The sequence below is a fragment of the Hibiscus syriacus genome, unplaced genomic scaffold (genome assembly GCF_006381635.1).
Source record: "Hibiscus syriacus cultivar Baekdansim isolate YM2019G1 unplaced genomic scaffold, ASM638163v2 tig00113719_pilon, whole genome shotgun sequence".
Classification (NCBI taxonomy): Eukaryota; Viridiplantae; Streptophyta; class Magnoliopsida; order Malvales; family Malvaceae; genus Hibiscus; species Hibiscus syriacus.
In genome coordinates this window covers 447,047-467,684 of record NW_024063467.1, presented here as the reverse complement: position 1 = coordinate 467,684, position 20,638 = coordinate 447,047, and the positions used below count along the sequence as shown (strand labels likewise).

General features: G+C 35.1%; 2 protein-coding genes across 2 annotated transcripts; one reads left to right on the top strand and one right to left on the bottom strand.

Annotated features, from left to right (window-relative positions):
• Nucleotides 1-7,771: 7,771 nt before the first annotated feature.
• On the bottom strand, nucleotides 7,772-12,566 carry LOC120186698 (homeobox-leucine zipper protein ANTHOCYANINLESS 2-like). The gene is made up of 9 exons (XM_039190575.1): nucleotides 12,354-12,566; nucleotides 12,009-12,196; nucleotides 11,800-11,917; nucleotides 11,036-11,698; nucleotides 10,780-10,881; nucleotides 10,493-10,705; nucleotides 9,081-9,255; nucleotides 8,620-8,987; nucleotides 7,772-8,520 (listed from the first exon to the last, which is right to left on the bottom strand). Exons 1-9 carry the CDS (start codon nucleotides 12,564-12,566, stop codon nucleotides 8,122-8,124), a joined length of 2,439 nt encoding a protein of 812 aa, XP_039046506.1. The 3' UTR covers nucleotides 7,772-8,121.
• Nucleotides 12,567-16,057: 3,491 nt separating this feature from the next.
• LOC120186627 (RHOMBOID-like protein 2) lies at nucleotides 16,058-17,789 on the top strand. The gene is made up of 6 exons (XM_039190508.1): nucleotides 16,058-16,526; nucleotides 16,615-16,778; nucleotides 16,875-17,038; nucleotides 17,136-17,386; nucleotides 17,488-17,624; nucleotides 17,716-17,789. The coding sequence occupies exons 1-5, from the start codon at nucleotides 16,231-16,233 to the stop codon at nucleotides 17,603-17,605; spliced, it is 993 nt and encodes a 330-aa protein (XP_039046439.1). The 5' UTR covers nucleotides 16,058-16,230; the 3' UTR covers nucleotides 17,606-17,624; nucleotides 17,716-17,789.
• The last annotated feature ends 2,849 nt before the right edge of the window (nucleotides 17,790-20,638 follow it).

Genomic DNA, 20,638 nt, shown 5'->3' with positions numbered 1-20,638 from the left:
AATTTATGAAATAGTCCCTTAATTATAAGGAGTCACTTTATTGAGTCCCTCGACTATTAAAAGTTATAAAATGGTCACCTGACTATTCAATATGTTACAAACTCATCCTTTCTCATTATGTTAACTAAGATATGATAATCGTTTAAGATTATGAGATCGGATTTTATTATATCTCAGTTAGTAAATTAACGTCGAACTTAATCTATTATTAATTTTTAATAGAAAATGACTACTTTAAAACATAAAGGATAGTTGATTGATCATTTTACAACTTTTAACAGTCAAGGGACTCAATAAAAACAACTTTTTATATTCTAGACCATTTTATAATTTTTAATAGTTGAGAGACCCAACAAAATAGTGTCCTGTAGTCAGAGGATCATTTGTGTACCTTACCCTTATATTTCTATTTTATCATTACACTTGATATAAAGGTAAATTTTATAATATACCCCTCATCTTTAGGTATTATGTCATTCATAGTACTAAATATTTAAATACTTCAACTATAATACTAAATTTTCATTTTTAGTTTCATTTTTTTTATTTGATCACTACACTTAATATAGCTACACTCTAGTTTCAACTCCCAATTATATTAACTTATAACTTTTTTATTATAGGGTAAAGATCGCAAATGATATTCCGACTATAGGGTATTGTTTTATTAAGTTCATCAATTATTAAAAGTTACAAAATGATCCTTCAATTATAGAGTGTTGATTTGTTGAGTCGTCGACTATTAAAAGTTACAAAAATTATCACCCAATTATTTATTATGTTGTAACTAGTCTTTTTTTTTGTTAAAAATGACTGGTGTTTAAGCTATATGTTATCATGGTGACCAGTATATGATAGTCGTTTAAGATTTGAAATCAAAATTTTTCATATCATAATCAACAAGTTAAAGTTCAACTCAAAATATTGTCCATCTTTTAACAAAAAAGGACGAGTTTCGAACATAATGAATAGTCAGATGACCATTTTGTAACTTTTAATAGTCGGATACTTAACAAAACAACAAATATATAGTCGAAAGATAATTCTATAACTTTTAATAGTCAATGAACTTAATAAAATAGTACCCTATAATCGGGGACCATTTGTATTCTTTACCCTTTATTATATAATTATAAAATATATTTTTATCATACTTTTTTAAAAAAATATTAAACTAACTCTTAGTTTTATTAATTTTTTTTTTAATTTTCCGACATGAAACAATTTGTTGACTTCAACAGAATCATTGAAGCGATATCGCAAGTCTGACGGATACCATAGAATTATAGGGGAAAAATACACAAATGGTCCCCCGATATAGGGTATTAATCTATTAAGTCTCTTGACTATTAAAAATTATAAAATAGTTATCCAACTATAGAGTGTTGCTTTGTTTAGTCTATTGACTATCCATTTTATTTCAAACTCATCATTTTTAGTTAAAAAAAACAACGATTATTTAAGTTGGGCGTTAACACAATGAATAGGATATGATAGTCTTTAAAGATTTTGGGATCATATTTTTATCATATCATCGTCAGCAAGTTAATGTTCAGCTCACAATATCATATATTTTTTATGAAAAAAGAATAATTTAAAGCATAATGAATAGTCGGGTGATTATTTTATAATTTTTAATAGTAGAAGGACTTAATAAAGTAGTACCTAGTAGTTGGGGACTATTTGTGTTCTTTACCCAAAATTATACAACAATAATTTTTTAAATCTTATTTTAAGTTTTAATATTAGATTTATATTACATATTTAACACCAATTACTTTCACGTCAATGAAGACCAACTACTTTGACTAATGCACAAACTAAATTGAATTATTGTTGGTATTAAATGTGAGTGTAGATTGGATTTTCTAAGAAGATCTAACTAAATTATTATTTTAGATAATTATATTATTATTTTGGGTTAATTACAAATTTGGTAACCAAACTTTACTTTCTCTCCTATATTACTCATTGTACTTTAAATCTTTTTAATTTATTCACTTAACTTAATACATTTGTTTTTTTTTTGCCACTTGGTCGTTAAATAGTTAATGACATTAAAATGAATAGTTATATAGATGAAAAACGACGTCGTTTTGATGGAAATTTTGTTTTCTCAAAACGGCGTCGTTTTTAACGTAATTAATTATTTAACGGTGGAGTGACCAAAATAGGAGAGAACAAAGTTTGGTGATGAAATTTATAATTTACCCTATTATTTTATTTTTGATTGATAAATTTTATTTTAAAATTAAATTTCATTTAATATGATATTATTTTCTAAAATACTGAATCCAACATAAATTCGATTTTTTATAAAAAAAACGACTCTATAGGTACTTTGATTAATGCACAAACTAGATTGAATTATTATTGGAGTAAATTATGTATTTAATATCTAAATTATCAGTTTTATAATATAAACTTTTAAAAGCATATCTAAAATTTAGCATTGTTTCATTTTAGTGCATGTCGCTAAAAACTTTTAGTTTTTGTTTCATTTTAGTTATGGGTGGTCAATTAGTCGGTTCGGTTAACCAACCGAACCGAATCAAACTTCCAAAATTTCATTAACTAATTTTCCCTTTAACCGTTAATCAAACCGAACAAAGCTTGGTTAATCGGACGGTTAACCGAATTAACTAAAATTTATAAATAATTTATATTAAATAATTTATATTTTTGGTTAATTCAATTAATTTGATTGGTTTATTCAGTTGAAATCGAAGTTTCACATTTGGTTTGTATAGATTTGTATGGTTAGATCGGTTTGAATAACATACAAGACTTCCCGTTTCAAAAAAAAAACTCTAATTATAAATAATATATATAATGTATTAATTTTTTTAATAACTGAACTTAAAATTAACCGATCGGTTATCCGAAAAACTTTTGTTAGGCTGATTAAATCGGTTTTAGCCGAAATTTGAACACCCCTAATTTTAGTACCCAGTTCAAATTTAAAGTTAAGTTTTCAAAAAAATGAAAATTTAGATACTAAACGCGTTAAGTTTTTAATGGTGAAATACTAAAATAAAATAAAAATTATACGTTGATTTTAAAAAATAAAAGTTTAAATACCAAAATTAATCTAAATTAATAATTTAATTAGTAAATGCATAGTTTACTAGGGTTGAGCAACGAAACCGAGAAAATTGAAAAATCGACATGAACCGAGTAAAACGGTTCGGTTCGGTTTGACATTATTCAGTTCGGTTTGACATTATTCGGTTCGGTTTTCGGTTCGGTTTAAAGTCTCAATTCTTTTGATTCGGTTCGGTTCGGGTTTTTCATATGGAATCCATTTGTTCCATATTGAACCGAATATGCAATTTTTTTAAAAAAAATTATAGTTTCAAGTGATTTTTTCATTGAAAAACCGATAAACCGAACTGAACCGAAAAAATCGATTTCGGTTTTTTCAATTTTTTAACCATTCGATTTCAGTTTAAATTTTTAAAAACAGTTTATTTCGATTCGGTTCAATTTTTTATAAAAAAACCGAACCGAACCGAATACACCCTTATAGTTTAGTAGTTTACCCTATTTTTTTGATACTCTTTATATACTCGCTTTCAAAAGGTTGCCAATGAATATGGCTCGGCCACGGGGATCATGCTAAGGCCACCCGATGTTGACCGATAGCGCAGCCCGTGCGTTCTCGAACCTGCCAAAAGTGGGGGGGAAATATCTTCTACCTGACTAATCACGATAACCAGGACTGCAGATATCGTGAGTAAACATGATCAAATCCAAAACTAGCGAAGATTATACACGTGGGACACGCACAGCTACTGATGATTTCCGGTTTGAACAGCTTGATGATGATCTAACGGCTCGTGATGATAGATGGACGAATGGTTTCACATGAAAACGGGTGAGCAGACCAGAAGATTAGTCACATCAAAGTTATACATGGATTAGGTAAGTTTGGTGGGGATTGTGTCATAGTATACTGCTATTAAATCACTATGTATAAAAATATGGGTAATGTACATAAATGGTCTCTGAATTATAGAATATTACTTTATTAGGTCTCCAGACTATTAAAAGTTATAAAATGATCACTCACTATTCATTATGTTCTAAAGTCATTATTTTTTGTTCAAAAATCGATGGACGTTAGTATGATGACTGAGATATGATAGTCGTTTGAGATTATGTGATCAAATTTTATTATATCACAGTCAACAGGTTAATGTTTAGCTCAGAATACCGTCTATTTTTTAACAAAAAATGACGAGTTTAGAATATAATGAAAAGTCAGGTGACAATTTTATAACTTTTAATAGTCAATTGACTCAACAAAGTTATACTCTATAGTCAGAGAATCATTTTTATAACTTTTAATAGTCGAAATACTTAATAAAATAGTATCATTCAATCGAGGAACCATTTGTTTACTTTATCTTAAAATTATATACTATTAAATAATTCAGCATAATATTTATTTAAATATAGATAAAAAGAGTAGTGGTACTTACTACATAAAATATAATGACAACGCACACATTTTATGTATAATAATACATTTTTATAATTAAAATTGTTTGATAGATTCCACGAATTATTATAAAATTAATATAATGAGCAAAATGTGTAGTAAATGGTCCACTAGAGGATACTATTTTATTAAGTCATTTAGTTATTAAAAGTTATAAAATGATCTTTAAAATATAGAGTGTCGCTTTATTGAGTCCCTCAACTATTGAAAGTTACAGAAAATGTCACTTGACTATTCATTATGTTTTAAACTCATCATTTTTCAGTTAAAAATCTGTCAGTTGTGTAAGCTGGAAGTTAACACAATGACCGAGATGTGATAGTCTTTTGAGATTTTAGGATCAGATTTCACCATATCACAGTCAACAAATTAATTTTAAGATCATAATACAATCAATTTTGTATCAGAAAAAGAAGAGTTTGGAACATAATAAATAATCGGGTGACTATTTTATAACTTTTAATAGTTAATGAACTCAACAAAATACCATTATAAATACAAGCTTTGTAAAGCAACAAACTAATGTTTAAATGATATATATATATATGTGTGTGTGTGTTGCGTGACACCATTGTTGTAAAGATGCCGACAATGATTTGTACCTACAAACTAATAACAAGATTTAAAATAAAGACAGAGCAGATGTCGCCTTCAGTTTGCACCCACTTTCTAGGATTCTTTTCTTCTTGCTCTTTCTTTAACAATCATCTTGTCTTCATGCTCCAATTGTTTGTCAATGGTAGAATCGTGATGGGGAAGCTTTATATGAACAATAGAATGCGACTTCAATTGGTGTTAGTATTATGAATAGCCTTATTGATGTGTGATCGGATTTTGGGATAGACATGGGTCGAGTCAGATTAGATTTTTAACTCATTTGAATCCTACCAAAATTTATACGTCTCCACCGGCACCCAAATCGGATTTAAGAGAGTTTTATCTGACTTGATTTTTTAGGTTAAACCTAGTTAGACCCGACAAACTTGATCCTAACCCGATTACTCGAACTGATTTATCCAACCCAATACTTGATATTAACCCGAATATGATGATCAAATTTGATTCGAAACTCAAACCATACTTGACCGAACTATACCCAATCAAAAATTTAGCTGACCCAATATGGACTCATATCCAATTTGACCCAAATCGAAATTAACCTGAACCGAAAGCAACCCAAACCGAAAAATATCCAGAACCAAAATAACTAGAACCAAAACAACCAAAACTGGATTTAATTCGAACCGAAAAGTAACCCGAACCGAATTTAATCTCATCTGAAATCAAAAGCAATATGAACAAAAAATCTACATATACTTAATTAGACTTATAAACAAATTAAGCTTAAATGTTAAGATTGACAAACGAAAACATATTTTTACAATAATATATCAACAGTTCTACATATACTTGATTAGACTTATAACAAATTCAATTTGAATTAACATGATCTAAAGATTGACTCAAATAAAAAATCAATCGATCTGATATTGATCAAACCCAAAATCTAACCGATTTGGTATTAATCTGACCCAAAAATAAACCGATCCAATATTGATCCAAATTGGAAAACAACCGATCTGATAGTCACTCGACCCAAAAATTGACCTAACTCGCTATCCGACCCGACCCAATTTACCATACACTCGAACTAAATCTAAACTAGACTCGAATAAAATTAAATCGAATATAATCTAGACCAAAATGACTCGACCCTAATCCAATTCAAATGACCTGTTTGCCACCTCTAAACTTAGTATCGGCTTGATTTTTTAGGTTAAACCTACACCCGATGCAACTTATATGAATTTATAATTTATTTTTTTATTATGTAAAATAAAGATCTAACTAAAAAAATTAAAGGTTCAAATGCTACTTTTCCCCTGTAGTATATCTAATTTATTATTTTCTTCCATATAATTTTCCCTTCAATTTAACCCCCAAAAATGCTTAGGGTGTTTATTCTAGTTTTCGAAGTTCGTTTTCACTAACATAATTGTTAGTCTTATACGTTTATCAATGCTAACAATTTTCACGTCAGTCAATATTACTCACATGACTTGATAATGACGTGATATTTATTAAAAATAAATAATAAAATATTTACTAAATACAACGGTTGAAAAAATTCTAAAAAATTTGAACTACCCTTTAATCTCATTGGAATAAATAATAAAATTTTGAGATTTTTTTCTAATCATTGTGTTTAATAAATATTTTAATATAATCTCTTAATCCACAAAAATAGAAGGCTCTCAGTTCTGTTAATCAAAATGGCCAACAAACTTCAAGGACTAGGATGAATACCCTAAACTATTTCAAGAGCTAAATTGATGAAAAAAAGATCATAGGGGCAAAAATGATGAATTAAGTATACTACAAGAGCAAAAATAACCCTTAAAAAATAAAATATAAAAGAGTATTATTATAATTATTCCAAAAAAAATATAAGGAATAACTATAATATTATGTCAAGTGGATTTTTTTTTACCCATAAACCCAACAAAACCCAACCTTACCCTTAAAAAACCCAATTCGACATGACCCAAACTCAAATTTTCATATAAAAAAGATGTAACAATTTCGAGTCGAGTTGGAACTCGTCGGAACCAAATGAAATTGCCGTCCCAAAATTCTGACGCGGAAGGGGCTACTACCATGCGGGTCCTGATGTAATATTGCTATGGTCAATGGCTTTAGCAGAGAAAGCCTCCACTAGTGCTGTTCGAGCAGCCTTTACACTTTAGTATGCTTTCAGGTGTGCTTTTTGGTAAGTTGGTGGGCCAAAAAGGGACAGAAAAACTCCCTACTTATCAATGTTGTGCTGAAGAACACGTCCGATTTTGTATTCTCGAGATGTTCACTTGGTTTAGGGAAAAGAAACCTCGAGCAAAATCGAACACAAACACCTCGAGAATACAATACTAGACGTGTTAATGAGTCGTAAATGGAATTAGACCTTCCGGTAGAGTTTTAACATCTTCCACCACGAAACAGTTAAAGCCGGTAACTTCAGTTAAAATCTGGCATTTCTATCTTAAAGCCAAGCCATTTGAACTACTCACTAGTAAGGACTGGTGCACAGCATAAACCAGCCTGGAAGTAGTTCAATTTTAAGCGAAGCACATGACCAAAGCTTAAACGCCACATAAAACATTGAAAACACAAGAAAAAGATTCCAATGTCGATTCGGATTAAAGAAATAAACAAACCAAACCAAACTGTAAACAAGTACATGTACTGATATAAGATACAGCCGGTCCACGATTTTGATTAAACTCGGAACACGAAAATTAAGATCGGTTTTGCTATGTCTCGTCCTGTGTTTCTCTATTAGCTTCACTGGCTTGACGATAAATAAATAAAACAAAAGAGGCTTACCGACTGTGAGAGAATCAACAGCCAAGCATCTCAGAGGTCGACCAAGTCAATACCCAGACCAAAACTCCACATGAGATTGGTTCGTTCTTGACTCGAAACCCTTCTTCTCGAGCTCCATTTCATTCCCATTCTATCTGTATCTTCTATACTTCCCGCTTTTATCTTCTTTATTTTTCACAGCACAATGTATATATATGTAAATTGATTATGGGGGTACCTTGCCGAGATGGCTCGGGCTATGTTACCGTAAGCGCAGCTCTGATTTTCTTAATTGTGCAGGAGATGAGATTGTTAACGGTTTCAACCGACTCCATTGTTAGCTTAGCAGTAGGAACACTATTCACCAAAATCTGAAATCCAACTGTAAGTATGCATCCACTGGTGCTTATGCTCCCATTGTCATCCGGTTTTACCATTTGTCCGTTGGAGTTACTTTGCCGGCCATGATAACTAGGTGATGTATGAGGAAGAATTGCGAATCCAGATGGTAAGAGTGCTACATATGCTGAATCGCCACCATTCATCACTATGCTCATTGATGATATATCGACGGGTGCATAAATTACCAATGCACCAGAGGCATCATACCATGTCTCTTGTAAAATTAGCATCGTGTTCTCGTTTGCGTTAATGGCCTGAGACGTAGCATGAAAATAAATCGTAAAAAGTACAAGATGAGAAAATCTAAGAAACATGCAGTTTAAGGTCTAACGTGTCAGGGTGTGAATGCTTACACTGCCACGAAGGAGAGAGACCGAGTTGTCATGACCTGGTCCCTTGGCAATATTGACCATCTCCTGCATTGGCCCACCGTTGGATAGAATGTCCCACTGAATCCGCATCCGTTCATCCCTCAAGAAATCAAACAACCTTTTCTGTGCTGCCGGCATCCAAACAGAAGTAGCAGCACACAACAGAACCCCTTGAGGTTCACCAGGATCATTTACGTTCTTCCGGCTCATTATTCTCATATCTTCAATCACACTACCACCATTAAACGTTTCCCAATTAAACACACTTGAAGCACAAACACCGGCACAGAAGTTATTTGTCATACGCTGTGCAAGCTTTAGCATGCTTTTCCTCCCAGCTGGAGTTATTCCTATAGCACGATATCACGTATAAGACGGGGACGATTCCACACGTTATTGTGGAAGATGAAAGAACAATGTAGCAGTCAATAAAAAAAATATACCGATATTATCTTCACCGGGGATACCAGGGGACATCAGGAGTGCCAAGCAATCACATTGCCTTTGGAGAGTGCTAATCCACCTGTGTGCACCAAAGCCTAAACCAGAACTGAGTAATGGCCTCAAGAGATGGTGAACTGAGCTTTCATCATATTCCGAGTGTTCGATCCAAGTAACCTGCTTTGAACTTTTTGTAAGCATACTCTCTTGTAATAAAAATCAAACCAATTAATGGGACATAAATGTAAAGCAACTAAAAAGGAGGGTGCTAGATTCACTTATTAAAAGATCATAAAAACACAGGCGTTCGTTACGACAACTTAAAAAGATCATTATATGATCCTAATTCATTTAAAAGATCATAAAAGCACGAGTGTTACGACAACATAGAAAGATTAATATAATATCATAATTCACTTCTTAAAAGATCATAAAAGAACAGGAGGGTTACGACAACATAGAAGGATCATCGTATGATCCTAATTTACTTCTTAAAAGATCATCAAATCGCATAAGCATTACCACAACATAGAAAGAACATCATATTATCCAAATTCACTTCTTATAAGATCATAAAAGCACACGAGCGTTACGACCTTAATAAAATAAGATGGCTTTCTATATTAGGTTAAAAATTGATTTCAGAAAGAAAAAAAACATTGGTTATACATACATAAAGGTATACATCTATGCATATGCGTCATGACCTTAATAAAATAAAACAAACCAAGGACAACATAACATGCAGTTCTCAAGATTAAAGATTCCAAATTGTATCAACTTGTTGACAATTAAAAGTACAATGACAGACAAGGAGAGAGAGGAATAGAAACATCATATTATAATTTACGGAACACTGATCGACAATTCCAAGGATTCACCTGCATAAATAGATTACTATTAAGGTATGCTCAAAAGATTATACAAATATCAAACAGTGATTGTAACCTTGATTTGCTCAACTCTGCAAGTAGCGGTGGACTAATTAAGTGTACACATAAAGAGTTTGCTTTGAAACTGAAAAACCTTTAAATGGTTTAAAACAAGTAAGCATCTTCTTGAGTAGACAAATAATTGATTGAAGCTTCATATTCTTAGGTGATGTTGTCATATGTCTTATTAGCTACCCCATCAAAGAGGAAGGAAATCTGGTGAGCTATAAACCGAGCATTAAATTTGACAAAGCAGAAGTCAAGGGGGGTGGAGACCAAAGTCAGTGCATATAATTTCACCCCCATGTGGTCTCAACCAAACTCAGAAGTTGTAATTATAACAGCTACCTTATTTAATGCCTATTAGGAGAAAAACGGATACGATGCAAGCTCAATGAGAATCAACATATTAAGTACACTGTTTTTATTTAAAAAAAAGAAAAATAAGTAGAGAACATAATAAAATTTAGATTAGCAATTACTTTGGAGTACTTATTGTCCAGATCCTGGATGACACAGCCAGATGGAAGCCTCCTGCAGTTGATAAACGTATGTGTATTTGCGGCATCTTGGGTAGTATTGATTGAAACATCAACCACAGCCCACACACCCTCGGAATGCTGTTTGCAGAACCGGATGAATCTCACTCGACGGGCAGGAACCAACGGAGAAAGAACTTGGAATTCAGCATCCATCTGCAAAGTATGATTTTCATAAGGCCTGGCCAAGCAGCTAAAGAAACAAAGATAGATGGTAGGAGAAAAAATACCACTTGCAATGTGTTGTCTCTTGCTACACCTGTACCGGTGGATAGCACATCGATGGTTGCTGCTCTAGAAACCAAGCAAGGAAACATTTCTGCCCAACGAGTCTATTCATAAAGTAGCAGAAAAAGACCGTGTCAAACAACAATTTTCAAACAATAGTACTTTCTTTAAGATTTGATTGTTCATAACGATAGATGGGAAGTTATGCTTAACAACAAAACTATAAAAACCTTGGAACAAGTGAATGGGGTGGCATACCGTGTCAATTAATGCCTCAACAAGAGCCAAGCCACCCAAGGAAACCAGGCCAGTTTCCCTTGTAGCCTCAGTTGTGTAGCCACTTGGTTTCATGCCACTGCAAGACGAGAAAGATCTACTGTACTCCTCGAGATTCAACGTTTCGATCCCACCATCCAGGTCTTTGATCCAAAGAGGATTGTCCATCTGTGCCAACTTAATTAATTCATCCAAAGCCGCCAAAGCAACATTTACGATGGCTGACCTGTCATACGGCATTTCATTGGACCTAGATTTCATCAACGGTAACATAGCCCCATCACAGAAGTTGAATTCCATTGGCAATGAAGTGCCTGCATTGTTCAAGCCACCAAAACCATTTCTTCCCATTGCAAGCTCCAAATTGGAGTTTAAGCCTTGGGAAGCAATAGGACTGGCCGAGGAAGAGGCTGGCCAGCCCAAGAACTTGTTTGTTAGAGAACAAACCCGGCTTAGTTCGTCTTTCAATCGAGCATTCTCAATCTTGAGTTGGTGCTGCTCATACGATATTTCACCAGGAACCGCTGGACCACCGCAACTGCTGCATACCGGGCTAATCATGGCCTGCTTCAAGAAATCATTCTCGGCTCGGAGTTTATCATTATCTTGTCTAAGAATCACATTCTCATGGCGCTCCAATTGGGTCTAATTTAAACAATAAACTCCATCATCAGCAACCTCAAACTGAAGATTAGAACTCAACAACATCAACACTAACACAACAAAAAAGTTCATCATAAACTGACCTTCATTTGAGTTCTCCTGTTCTGAAACCAAAATTTGATTTGCTTGATCTCTAAGCCAAGCCTCCTGCTAAGCTCCATTCTTTGTTTTTCATCAGGGTGAGGACACTCCTTGAAGAAACTAGACAACAAACACAATAAACACAGAGATTTAAAGTACGATAACTTATAAAAGATTCAGTCAAAGAAATGAAAGATACACAAAACCATACGATTCAAGCTCTTGTATTTGATGTGGAGTGTGCCTATGGTACTTCTTAGGCCGCCGTCCATCAGCAGCCTGATCATCACCGGAAGCACCTTCAATGTTGTCACTTCCGGACCTACTCTCATTTTCATCTTCCCTCATCCTCCCAACTAAACCAGGATCAAAATTTCCCCCCAACTGATCCATTGTTCTCTGCACCAAAACCAAGTCACCCCGAATTAGATGACCCCATCTTTAAATATAAAAAAAACAAAAAACAAAGTCACAAAGCAAAAGATCAACACAAACAATAATAAAGTAGGTGATGAATTAAATAAAAGAAGAATGCATGGACAGAGAGTGAGAGTACATAGGGGAGAGATAGGGAAGGGGAACTTTGCATAGGTAAGGGAATATGTTGGGTGAGAAGAGGTGGTGGTAGCTCAAAAATGGCATCACCACCACCAGCACTTAGCATGTTGCTGTACGGAACAATATCAGCCACAAGTATCCTTGCGACAATATCAAAACCGTCGCAGCTGGCAGTAGTACTACCACTCTTGATCAAACCTCCAAAACTCATTAAATTAAGAGGAAAAAGAATTCTTGAATTTTGTTTCTCTTTCTCTACAAAGTCCCAATTTTTTTAAACAATTTCATCTTCTTCAAATGGTGAAGAAAAGAAAAGAAAACCCTCTCCTCGTTAACGCCCATGCATGACTGCAATGTATCTCTCTTTTTCTAGAAGACATTTACTGTTTTTCTCTCTAAAGAAAGTAAGAAAGAGAAAAAAAAACAGCGGTGGAACAAGACAAAAAAAAGTCCACTTTTTTATCTTATAATATAAACAAAGAGTCGAAAATAGTTCACACCTTCTTTTGATCCCCTTTCTAGCTAAAAGTCTCACCTGGGAAAATCACTGAAAACTCCAGAAGATTATGACTAAAACGACAAAGAAAAAACCCTAATTTTTCCCAGCAACATGCTTGACCAACTCTTTGTCAATATGTTTGACAGAAAAAAAATGAAAAAAACAAAGAACACAACAAAGGCAAAGCTTACAACTTTCTCATTCACACCACTGTACACTCCTAACCAATGAAAAGCAACACCCAGTTGACCTCTTTCTCTCCCTTCGGCAATGGAGGTAGGAAAAAACAACAGGCTGTAAGCAATAAATGCACATAAACAAGAACCCGAAACCCATTACAGGGACTGACAGTGATTAAAAAAAAATGTTAGAGTTACCCTTTTTAAACAGTGTGTGAAAAAATAATAAAAGATTACATGGTATTCAGATCCTTGGAAACTTCTCTTTCTCTCCACCTTTTTCTTCCTCTTTCTCCTTTGAATTGTTGGGATCTGTTGCAGAGTCAAAGGACAGAGGAAACTATATAATAAAGTATTGAACTTTGGTTTTTTTTTATTAATTTTCTTTCTTACAAGAAATTAATCATGTCGGAGAACTGGATTAGAGAGAAGAATCGAAGAGCTTCAATATTAGTACAGTGTGGTGTGGGCCTCACTCGCTGCCCCCAAAATCGGCGTTCGGGATGCCCGCCCTACTTTACTCCCACGCGCTGAATTTGTGCGCGTGTGTCTTGGCGGGACTTTTGGGGATTCGTAAATGGGTTATGGGCCATTATATCTCCTACAATCCTATACAGCCTTTGTTTGACGGTAGCGGTTGGGCCGGTTTTTAGTGTGTCTCTTATGAGGTTTTTTTGGCCCATCGGGGCAGACGGGATAATTATTTAGTCATATCATAAATTAATTTGGGATTTACGATATACTTTACGGTGTAGAAAAAACTCATCACGCCCTTATGATAAACTTTTAAAATAATAATTTTTATTCGAACTCGTCACGTTGAAGTAACGAATTTTAGTAAAATATATTTTTATTAGGTTTTGTCACATCAAAATAATTTTTTTGAATATTTTTTTAAAAACTCATCACGTTACTAGGGATGGCAACGGGCCGGGTTTGGGCCGGGTATTGGTCCCCCGTCCCCGTCCCCATTTAAAAAACGCGTACCCGTCCCCGCTTAAAAAACCGTAGGGATTTAAACGGGGATCCCCATCGGGTAATCAGGGAAAACCGCGGGGAAACATGTATCTCTGTTTAGCATAAACGATTATTTAAACGGGTATCGGGCCGGGTATATATATTTAAATTAAATATATAAATATTATATATTTTTTAATTTAAATTAAATTTATTAATATTATATATATATAATAATTATTTTTAATATTTATCGGGCCGGATAATCTGGGCGGGGATTACTAAACCCGTCCCCGTTTAACATAAACGATTTTTCCCCATCCCCGTTTAACATAAACGATTTTTCTCCGTCCCTGTTTAATTCGATTTTCGATTTTTCCCGTCGGGTACGAATTTTTTTACCATCCCTACACGTTACGATAATAAATACCGTAAATCCTTAAATATTTGCTTTGTGCGATATTAGACTAAACAGTTAACCCGTCTGCCCTAATGGGCCAAAATAGCTTGTCTCTTATGAACCAACTACTATGGCCTTCGTTTGACGATGGTGGTCGGGCAGATGTTTTAGCCCATTATTGCCTTTTTTTTCTTATCATTTATTTTTTGGATGAAGTATACAAACGGTTCATCAACTATCGAGTGTTACTTTATTGAATCATTTGACTATTAAATGTTATAAAGTGGTCTCTAAATTATAAGACGTTGCTTTTTTAAGTCTTCCGCCTATTAAAATTTACAAAATGATCACCTGACTATTTATTGTGTTCCAAACTCATCATTTTCCCTTAAGAAATCGATGTCAGACTAAGTTGGACGTTAACATGTTGACTGAGATATGATAAACATGAACTCATAATCTCAAATAACTACCATATCTCAGTCAGCAACTTAATGTTCATCTCAAACTATCATCAATTTTTTTAATAAAAAATGACGAGTTTATAACACATTGAATAGTCGAATGACTATTTTGTAATTTTTAATAGTCGATGAATTTAATAAAGTAACTTCATATAGTCAAGAGATCATTTTGTAACTTTTAATAGTTGAATGACTCAATAAAATACTACTTTATAGTACTAAACTATCAGTTTTGGTCCGTTTTAATATCTAAACTTTAAAAAAAAATAGAAATTAACGTCAAATTTTGAACGGTGATACTAAAATAAAACAAAAACTAAACTTTTAGTATGATTTTAAAAAAAATTGAAAGTTCATATACCAAAACGGAATAAAATTTATAGTTTAGGCACTAAATGCATAATTTGCCCATAAAAATTGTGAAATGGTGAGGAAAAATATTGCTTTCATTCTAAATATTGTATGCTTTGCGTCTGCTGGTAGGAAATAGCAGATGGAGTAGGCAAGCTGACACCTCCATCACTTGCCTCATGTAGGCCCTATTGCTTACGCTCGCAACCAATACACCAGCTTCGCTGGTGATCCATAAGTAGGTTAGGTGGTGGACTTTCACCGTCGATTCTACCGTTGTCGAGTTCCAACTGTTGTTGACCTCGGTTAATCGATGATCCGCTCGTAGAGTGTCGGTATTTGGATCGAATCGTTTCATCTCCGATGAAGCTATGACGGGGAATGATGCGTTTTGGATTGGTTCGAATCTACTAATGTGAAAGCCGAGTTCTTTATTTTCATATCTTTGTCGTCAACGAATTTGAGCACTGAAAATATCAGTGCGAAACAACTAAAAGCATCATATTCTTCGACAAAAGCTTCATATATATATATATATATATATATATATATATTCGATAATTACATATAACACCCTAAGCAAACGAGACATGACAAGAGGAGGGTTGGGTTAAAATAACTGCCAAAACCGAAAGATGAGGTAACTGTCAAAGCTAGCGTGCACAACTAACTAGGAGCCCCCAACAACCAATCGCCTCTCTTCTCGTAAATGACCGAACTTTACGCTTTTTACGTGCCAATCAAACATGATCACATGGAGTCTTCTACGACACCCGATTTCCTTGCAAACTGGGACAGTTTAAATCAACCTCAAAAACAACACAAGACCAGAAAAGGAACAAAACTAGTAGGGTGTCCCTCCCAATTGCTCTCAACCCAACCAACTCCATACAAAACTAATATTTTTTGTTAAACAAATCATATAGCTACAGTTTCTAGATATACAGAAGAACCCCAAATCCAAAAGGCCGCCTGCTTTTTATTTTCTGTTCTTTTACTGTTTCTTGTATTGGTTTGGGGTGAAAATGGAAGAGGATGATGTGGAGAACAGAGGAGGAAGGGCGAAGAGAAACAGCAATGGCTTTAACGTAGCTTCATCGACTTACATGATGGAAGATGGCGAGAGTAAATGGACATCGTGGTTGGTGCCTATGTTCGTGGTGGCTAATATTGCTGTTTTTATAATCGTTATGTATCTCAACGATTGTCCGAAGAACAGTCGAACGAGGCCTGTCAGCGGCCCCTGTGTGGCGAGGTTTCTCGGTCGTTTCTCTTTTCAGCCCTTGAGAGAGAACCCTCTCTTCGGTCCCTCTTCTTCTACGTAAATTTTCTGGTCACCCTGCAATGTTTATTGGATTGAATTGTTGAAATTTCTGTTCTATGAAGATTTGTTTTTCACTTTCTTACAGATTGCTGAAATTGGGAGCTCTTGAGTGGAGCAAGGTTGTGGTAAACCATCAGGGATGGAGGCTTATAACATGCATCTGGCTACATGCCGGTGTCATTCATCTCTTAGCGAACATGTTGAGCCTCGTCTTCATCGGAATTCGCCTCGAACAGCAGTTCGGGTTTGGTATGTTTCGTCTTCTGTTTGAACCTTACATCAAGGCTAGTTCTTAGTTGTACATATCTGATATGTGTTTGTTGTTATTACTTCACAATTTGGCAGTTCGGATTGGAATCCTTTACCTCTTGTCGGGATTCAGTGGAAGCGTGTTATCGTCTCTATTTATCCGAAACAGCATCTCCGTCGGTGCCTCCGGTGCTCTTTTTGGACTTCTCGGCGCGATGCTTTCCGAGCTAATCACAAATTGGGCCATATACACAAACAAGGTGGCACATTATAAACTGTTTCATCACATGTAAAGTACAATGTTGAAACCACTAGGCCTTTTCTATTCCTTACTTCCGTTGTTGATGCATTCCGCAGGCTTCAGCTTTGCTTACTCTTCTGGTCATCATTGCAATTAACCTCGCGATCGGGATTCTGCCACACGTAGACAATTTCGCACATATTGGCGGGTTTTTAACTGGATTTCTACTAGGGTTCGTCCTACTACCTCGTCCTCAGTTAGGGTGGTTTGAGAGCCGGAATGTTCCGGTCGGGACTCGTTTGAAATCGAAGTACAAGCCTTACCAATATGTCCTGTGGGTGGCTTCCATGGTGCTGTTGCTTGCAGGGTAAGAAATCAACCAAACATTCATAATCATGTCACTTTAAGATTGAACATGATTTCGATATGATGAGTTCTAATATTGTCATGTGTCCTTTCATAACCCAGGCTCGGAGTTGCACTGACGGTGCTGTTTCGGCGAGAAGACGGAAACAAATATTGCAGCTGGTGCCATTACCTCAGCTGTGTCCCCACGTCTAGATGGGAATGCGACCGAAACAACTAACACCGGGCCGATGGATAACATTCATCTTCTTCAATCTTCTTTTTACATTCAATTTGACATTTCATTGTCAGAGCTTAGGGGCGCTGTGTGTTTTTTCAATCATGGCTTTGTTTGATCATCAGAACACTGGATTGATGTTGTGCTTATGTCTGTATATGATGGAGCCTTTATTACAAACAAAGAAAACAAATACTAGTTTGTAATAATTCACAAACAATAGATTAAAGTAGTGATCTTATATATCCAACTAAAAAACATGTTAAATATTGTATCTGTTTGCAGCATTTTGGTGTTTAGGTACTAAAATGGATAAAAACTGATAGTTTAGGTATTAAATGTGTAATGTGCCCAAAAATTCATTATGCAGATAGTCATTCAACCTTTATGAACCACACACGCTTTTCATTGCACAACGACCCAAATTTAAATCAAGGATATACTTACCTGCAAGACTAGCAGTGATAAGGTCCAAAAAAACATATATAAATGAGGACTCAGATTTATCATGCCAATGTTGATGTTGCTTTCATGTTCTGCCTCAATAGGTGCAGCAGTGGACTGCACCACCGTGACGTACCTAATCTCGGTCTGCACCGCCTTCATCACCTACGGTTCACCCTGTTGCGAGGCCATAACCAACCTCAGCTTGATGACTCATTCCACCGATGACCGGAGATCGTTTTGCGGGTGCTTAATGGGGCTCATCACCGCTAACAAACCCAATTCCACTGCGATCGCTATGTTGCCTGGCTTTTGTGGCGTTCCACTCGGCTTCACCATCGAACCGGATACCGATTGCAACTCGTATATCTTTTAATCTCTTATGATAAATGCTAGATTACCGGATACCAACATTTGATAATCACCAGTTGTATATATATATATATATATATATATATATATATATATATATATATATATATATATATATAGAACTCCATGATGGCAAGTATGTTAAAAGTTAGTTCAAAGTTTGGCAATCAACTTTAAAAAATGTTTTTTCAAAGTTTGGTAAATGTTTATTTGAAAAAATGTTTTTCAAAGTTTGGTAAAGTTTGGTAGATGTTTGTTGAAAATAGGAATGGGTAAATTCACTTTAGTCATTGAACTTTAGGGTATTTTCAAAGATTAGTCCCTAAGTTTCAACTATAAATACCCTAGCTCATTTAGCTTCAAAATCATCCCAAAATCCCAAAAATCATTTCTTTCTCCCAATACTAGAGATCTTTCTTTTGAGTAGTGAGTGTTTTGTAAACACCTGTAAATTTTCTCTCTTAGTAAAAGATATGTAGCAATCCGGAGACGTAAGCACAATTGGCTGAACTCCGTTATCAATTTCGGGTATTATTTTTCTGCTTTTATTTCGCATTCTCACTAATCTGGTTATAGGGAAATTACTTGTACTCGGTTTATTTTCCAACAACTGGCATCAGAGCTTTTGGTTGTAAATTTTGTCAAAATTTTTTGCGAGGTAACTATTCATTACTATTCACATGAATAGTGAATTTCATGAATAGTAAAAATTTTGTCGGCGATACGAGCTTGTCGACGGAGGTGTTCTAATGCACGGTGGTTCGCAAGAATTGTCAGAAACGATCCAAACGAAACCATATTCGAGTGGGAGCGATGGCTGCAGACGAAGAGAATGTGAAAATTGAAAAGTTCGATGGTACGGACTTTGGCTTTTGGAATATGCAGATTGAAAATTTTCTGTACCAGAAAAATCTATATCAACCTCTCTCAGGAAAGCAACCAGAGGGCATGAAGAATGAAGACTGGGCTCTTCTCGACAGACAAGCCCTCTGAGTTATCCGACTGACGTTATCCCACAATGTTGCTTTCAACATAGCAAAGGAAAAGATCACGGCGGGTCTTATGGCTGCTCTCTCCAATATGTATGAGAAGCCATCAGCCTCAAATAAAGTGCACTTGATGAGGCGATTATTCAATTTGCGGATGACGGAAGGGGCATCGATGTCACAACACCTAAATGAACTCAACACAATCACAACCTAGTTGAGTTCAGTGGAAATTGAATTCGATGATAAAGTTCGAGCTTTAATTCTCTTATCATCTCTACCAGACAGTTGGAAGGCTACTGTTACAGCATTTAGCAGCTCGTCGGGAAATAGTAAATTGAAATTCGACGATGTTCGAGATCTGGTACTGAGCGAAGAAATTCGACGAAGAGAATCGGGTGAAGCATCAACCTCCTCAGCCTTGCACACGGAGTCTAGAGAGAGAACTTCAGACAGAAATTCAAATCATGGCAGATCGAAGTCCAGATAGTGAAAATCCAGAACGGGAAAGAAAGATTTTACCTGTTATAATTGTGGCAAGAATGGTCACTTTAAAAGAGATTGCCGAGCACTGAAGAAAAATACCGACGTACAGGAATCTGCCAACGTGACAGAGGAGACAGGTGATGCCATGATTCTAAGCGTCAACAGTCTGATTGAATCATGGATATTGGATTCAGTGGCATCTTTCCACTCCACCCCATACCGAGAAATCATGGAGAACTATGTCAATGGTGATTTTGGGAATGTTCATCTAGCTGATGATGAAACCTTGAAAATCGTCGGAAAAGGAGACATCCGATTAAAGTTGCCAAATCAGACCACTTGAGACATATTCCTGGCCTCAAAAGAAATTTTATTTTTGTAGGACAACTTGATGGAGAATAATATAACACAACCTTTTCAGGCTGTGAATGGAAGATTACCAAATGAGCACTCGTCATTGCTCGTGGTAAGAAGGTCGGTACTCTCTATGTAACATCAAATTTAGAGAATATCATTACAGTAGTAGATGCTGATGGAAAATCAAACCTATGGCACCAAAGGCTTGGCCATATGAGCGAGAAAGGGATGAAGACACTTTTGTCAAAGGGGAAGTTGTCGGATCTAAATAATGTAGATGTCGGACTATGCGAGGATTGCATCTTTGGCAAACAAAAGAAAGTCAGCTTTGCAAAGATTGGTAAGACACCCAAGGCTGAAAAGTTAGAGTTGGTTCATACTGATGTATAGG

Excerpts from the sequence above, each read along its gene's own strand:
- LOC120186627 (XM_039190508.1), top strand. The coding sequence starts at position 16,231 with ATGGAAGAGGATGATGTGGAGAACAGAGGAGGAAGGGCGAAGAGAAAC. Across the intron at positions 16,527-16,614 it reads TTCGGTCCCTCTTCTTCTAC|ATTGCTGAAATTGGGAGCTC; the intron begins GTAAATTTTCTG and ends ACTTTCTTACAG. Across the intron at positions 17,387-17,487 it reads ATGGTGCTGTTGCTTGCAGG|GCTCGGAGTTGCACTGACGG; the intron begins GTAAGAAATCAA and ends TTCATAACCCAG.
- LOC120186698 (XM_039190575.1), bottom strand. The coding sequence starts at position 12,566 with ATGAGTTTTGGAGGTTTGATCAAGAGTGGTAGTACTACTGCCAGCTGC. Across the intron at positions 12,197-12,353 it reads CTTCCCTATCTCTCCCCTAT|AGAACAATGGATCAGTTGGG; the intron begins GTACTCTCACTC and ends GTTTTGGTGCAG. Across the intron at positions 8,521-8,619 it reads TCTCTCTCCTTCGTGGCAGT|GCCATTAACGCAAACGAGAA; the intron begins GTAAGCATTCAC and ends GCTACGTCTCAG.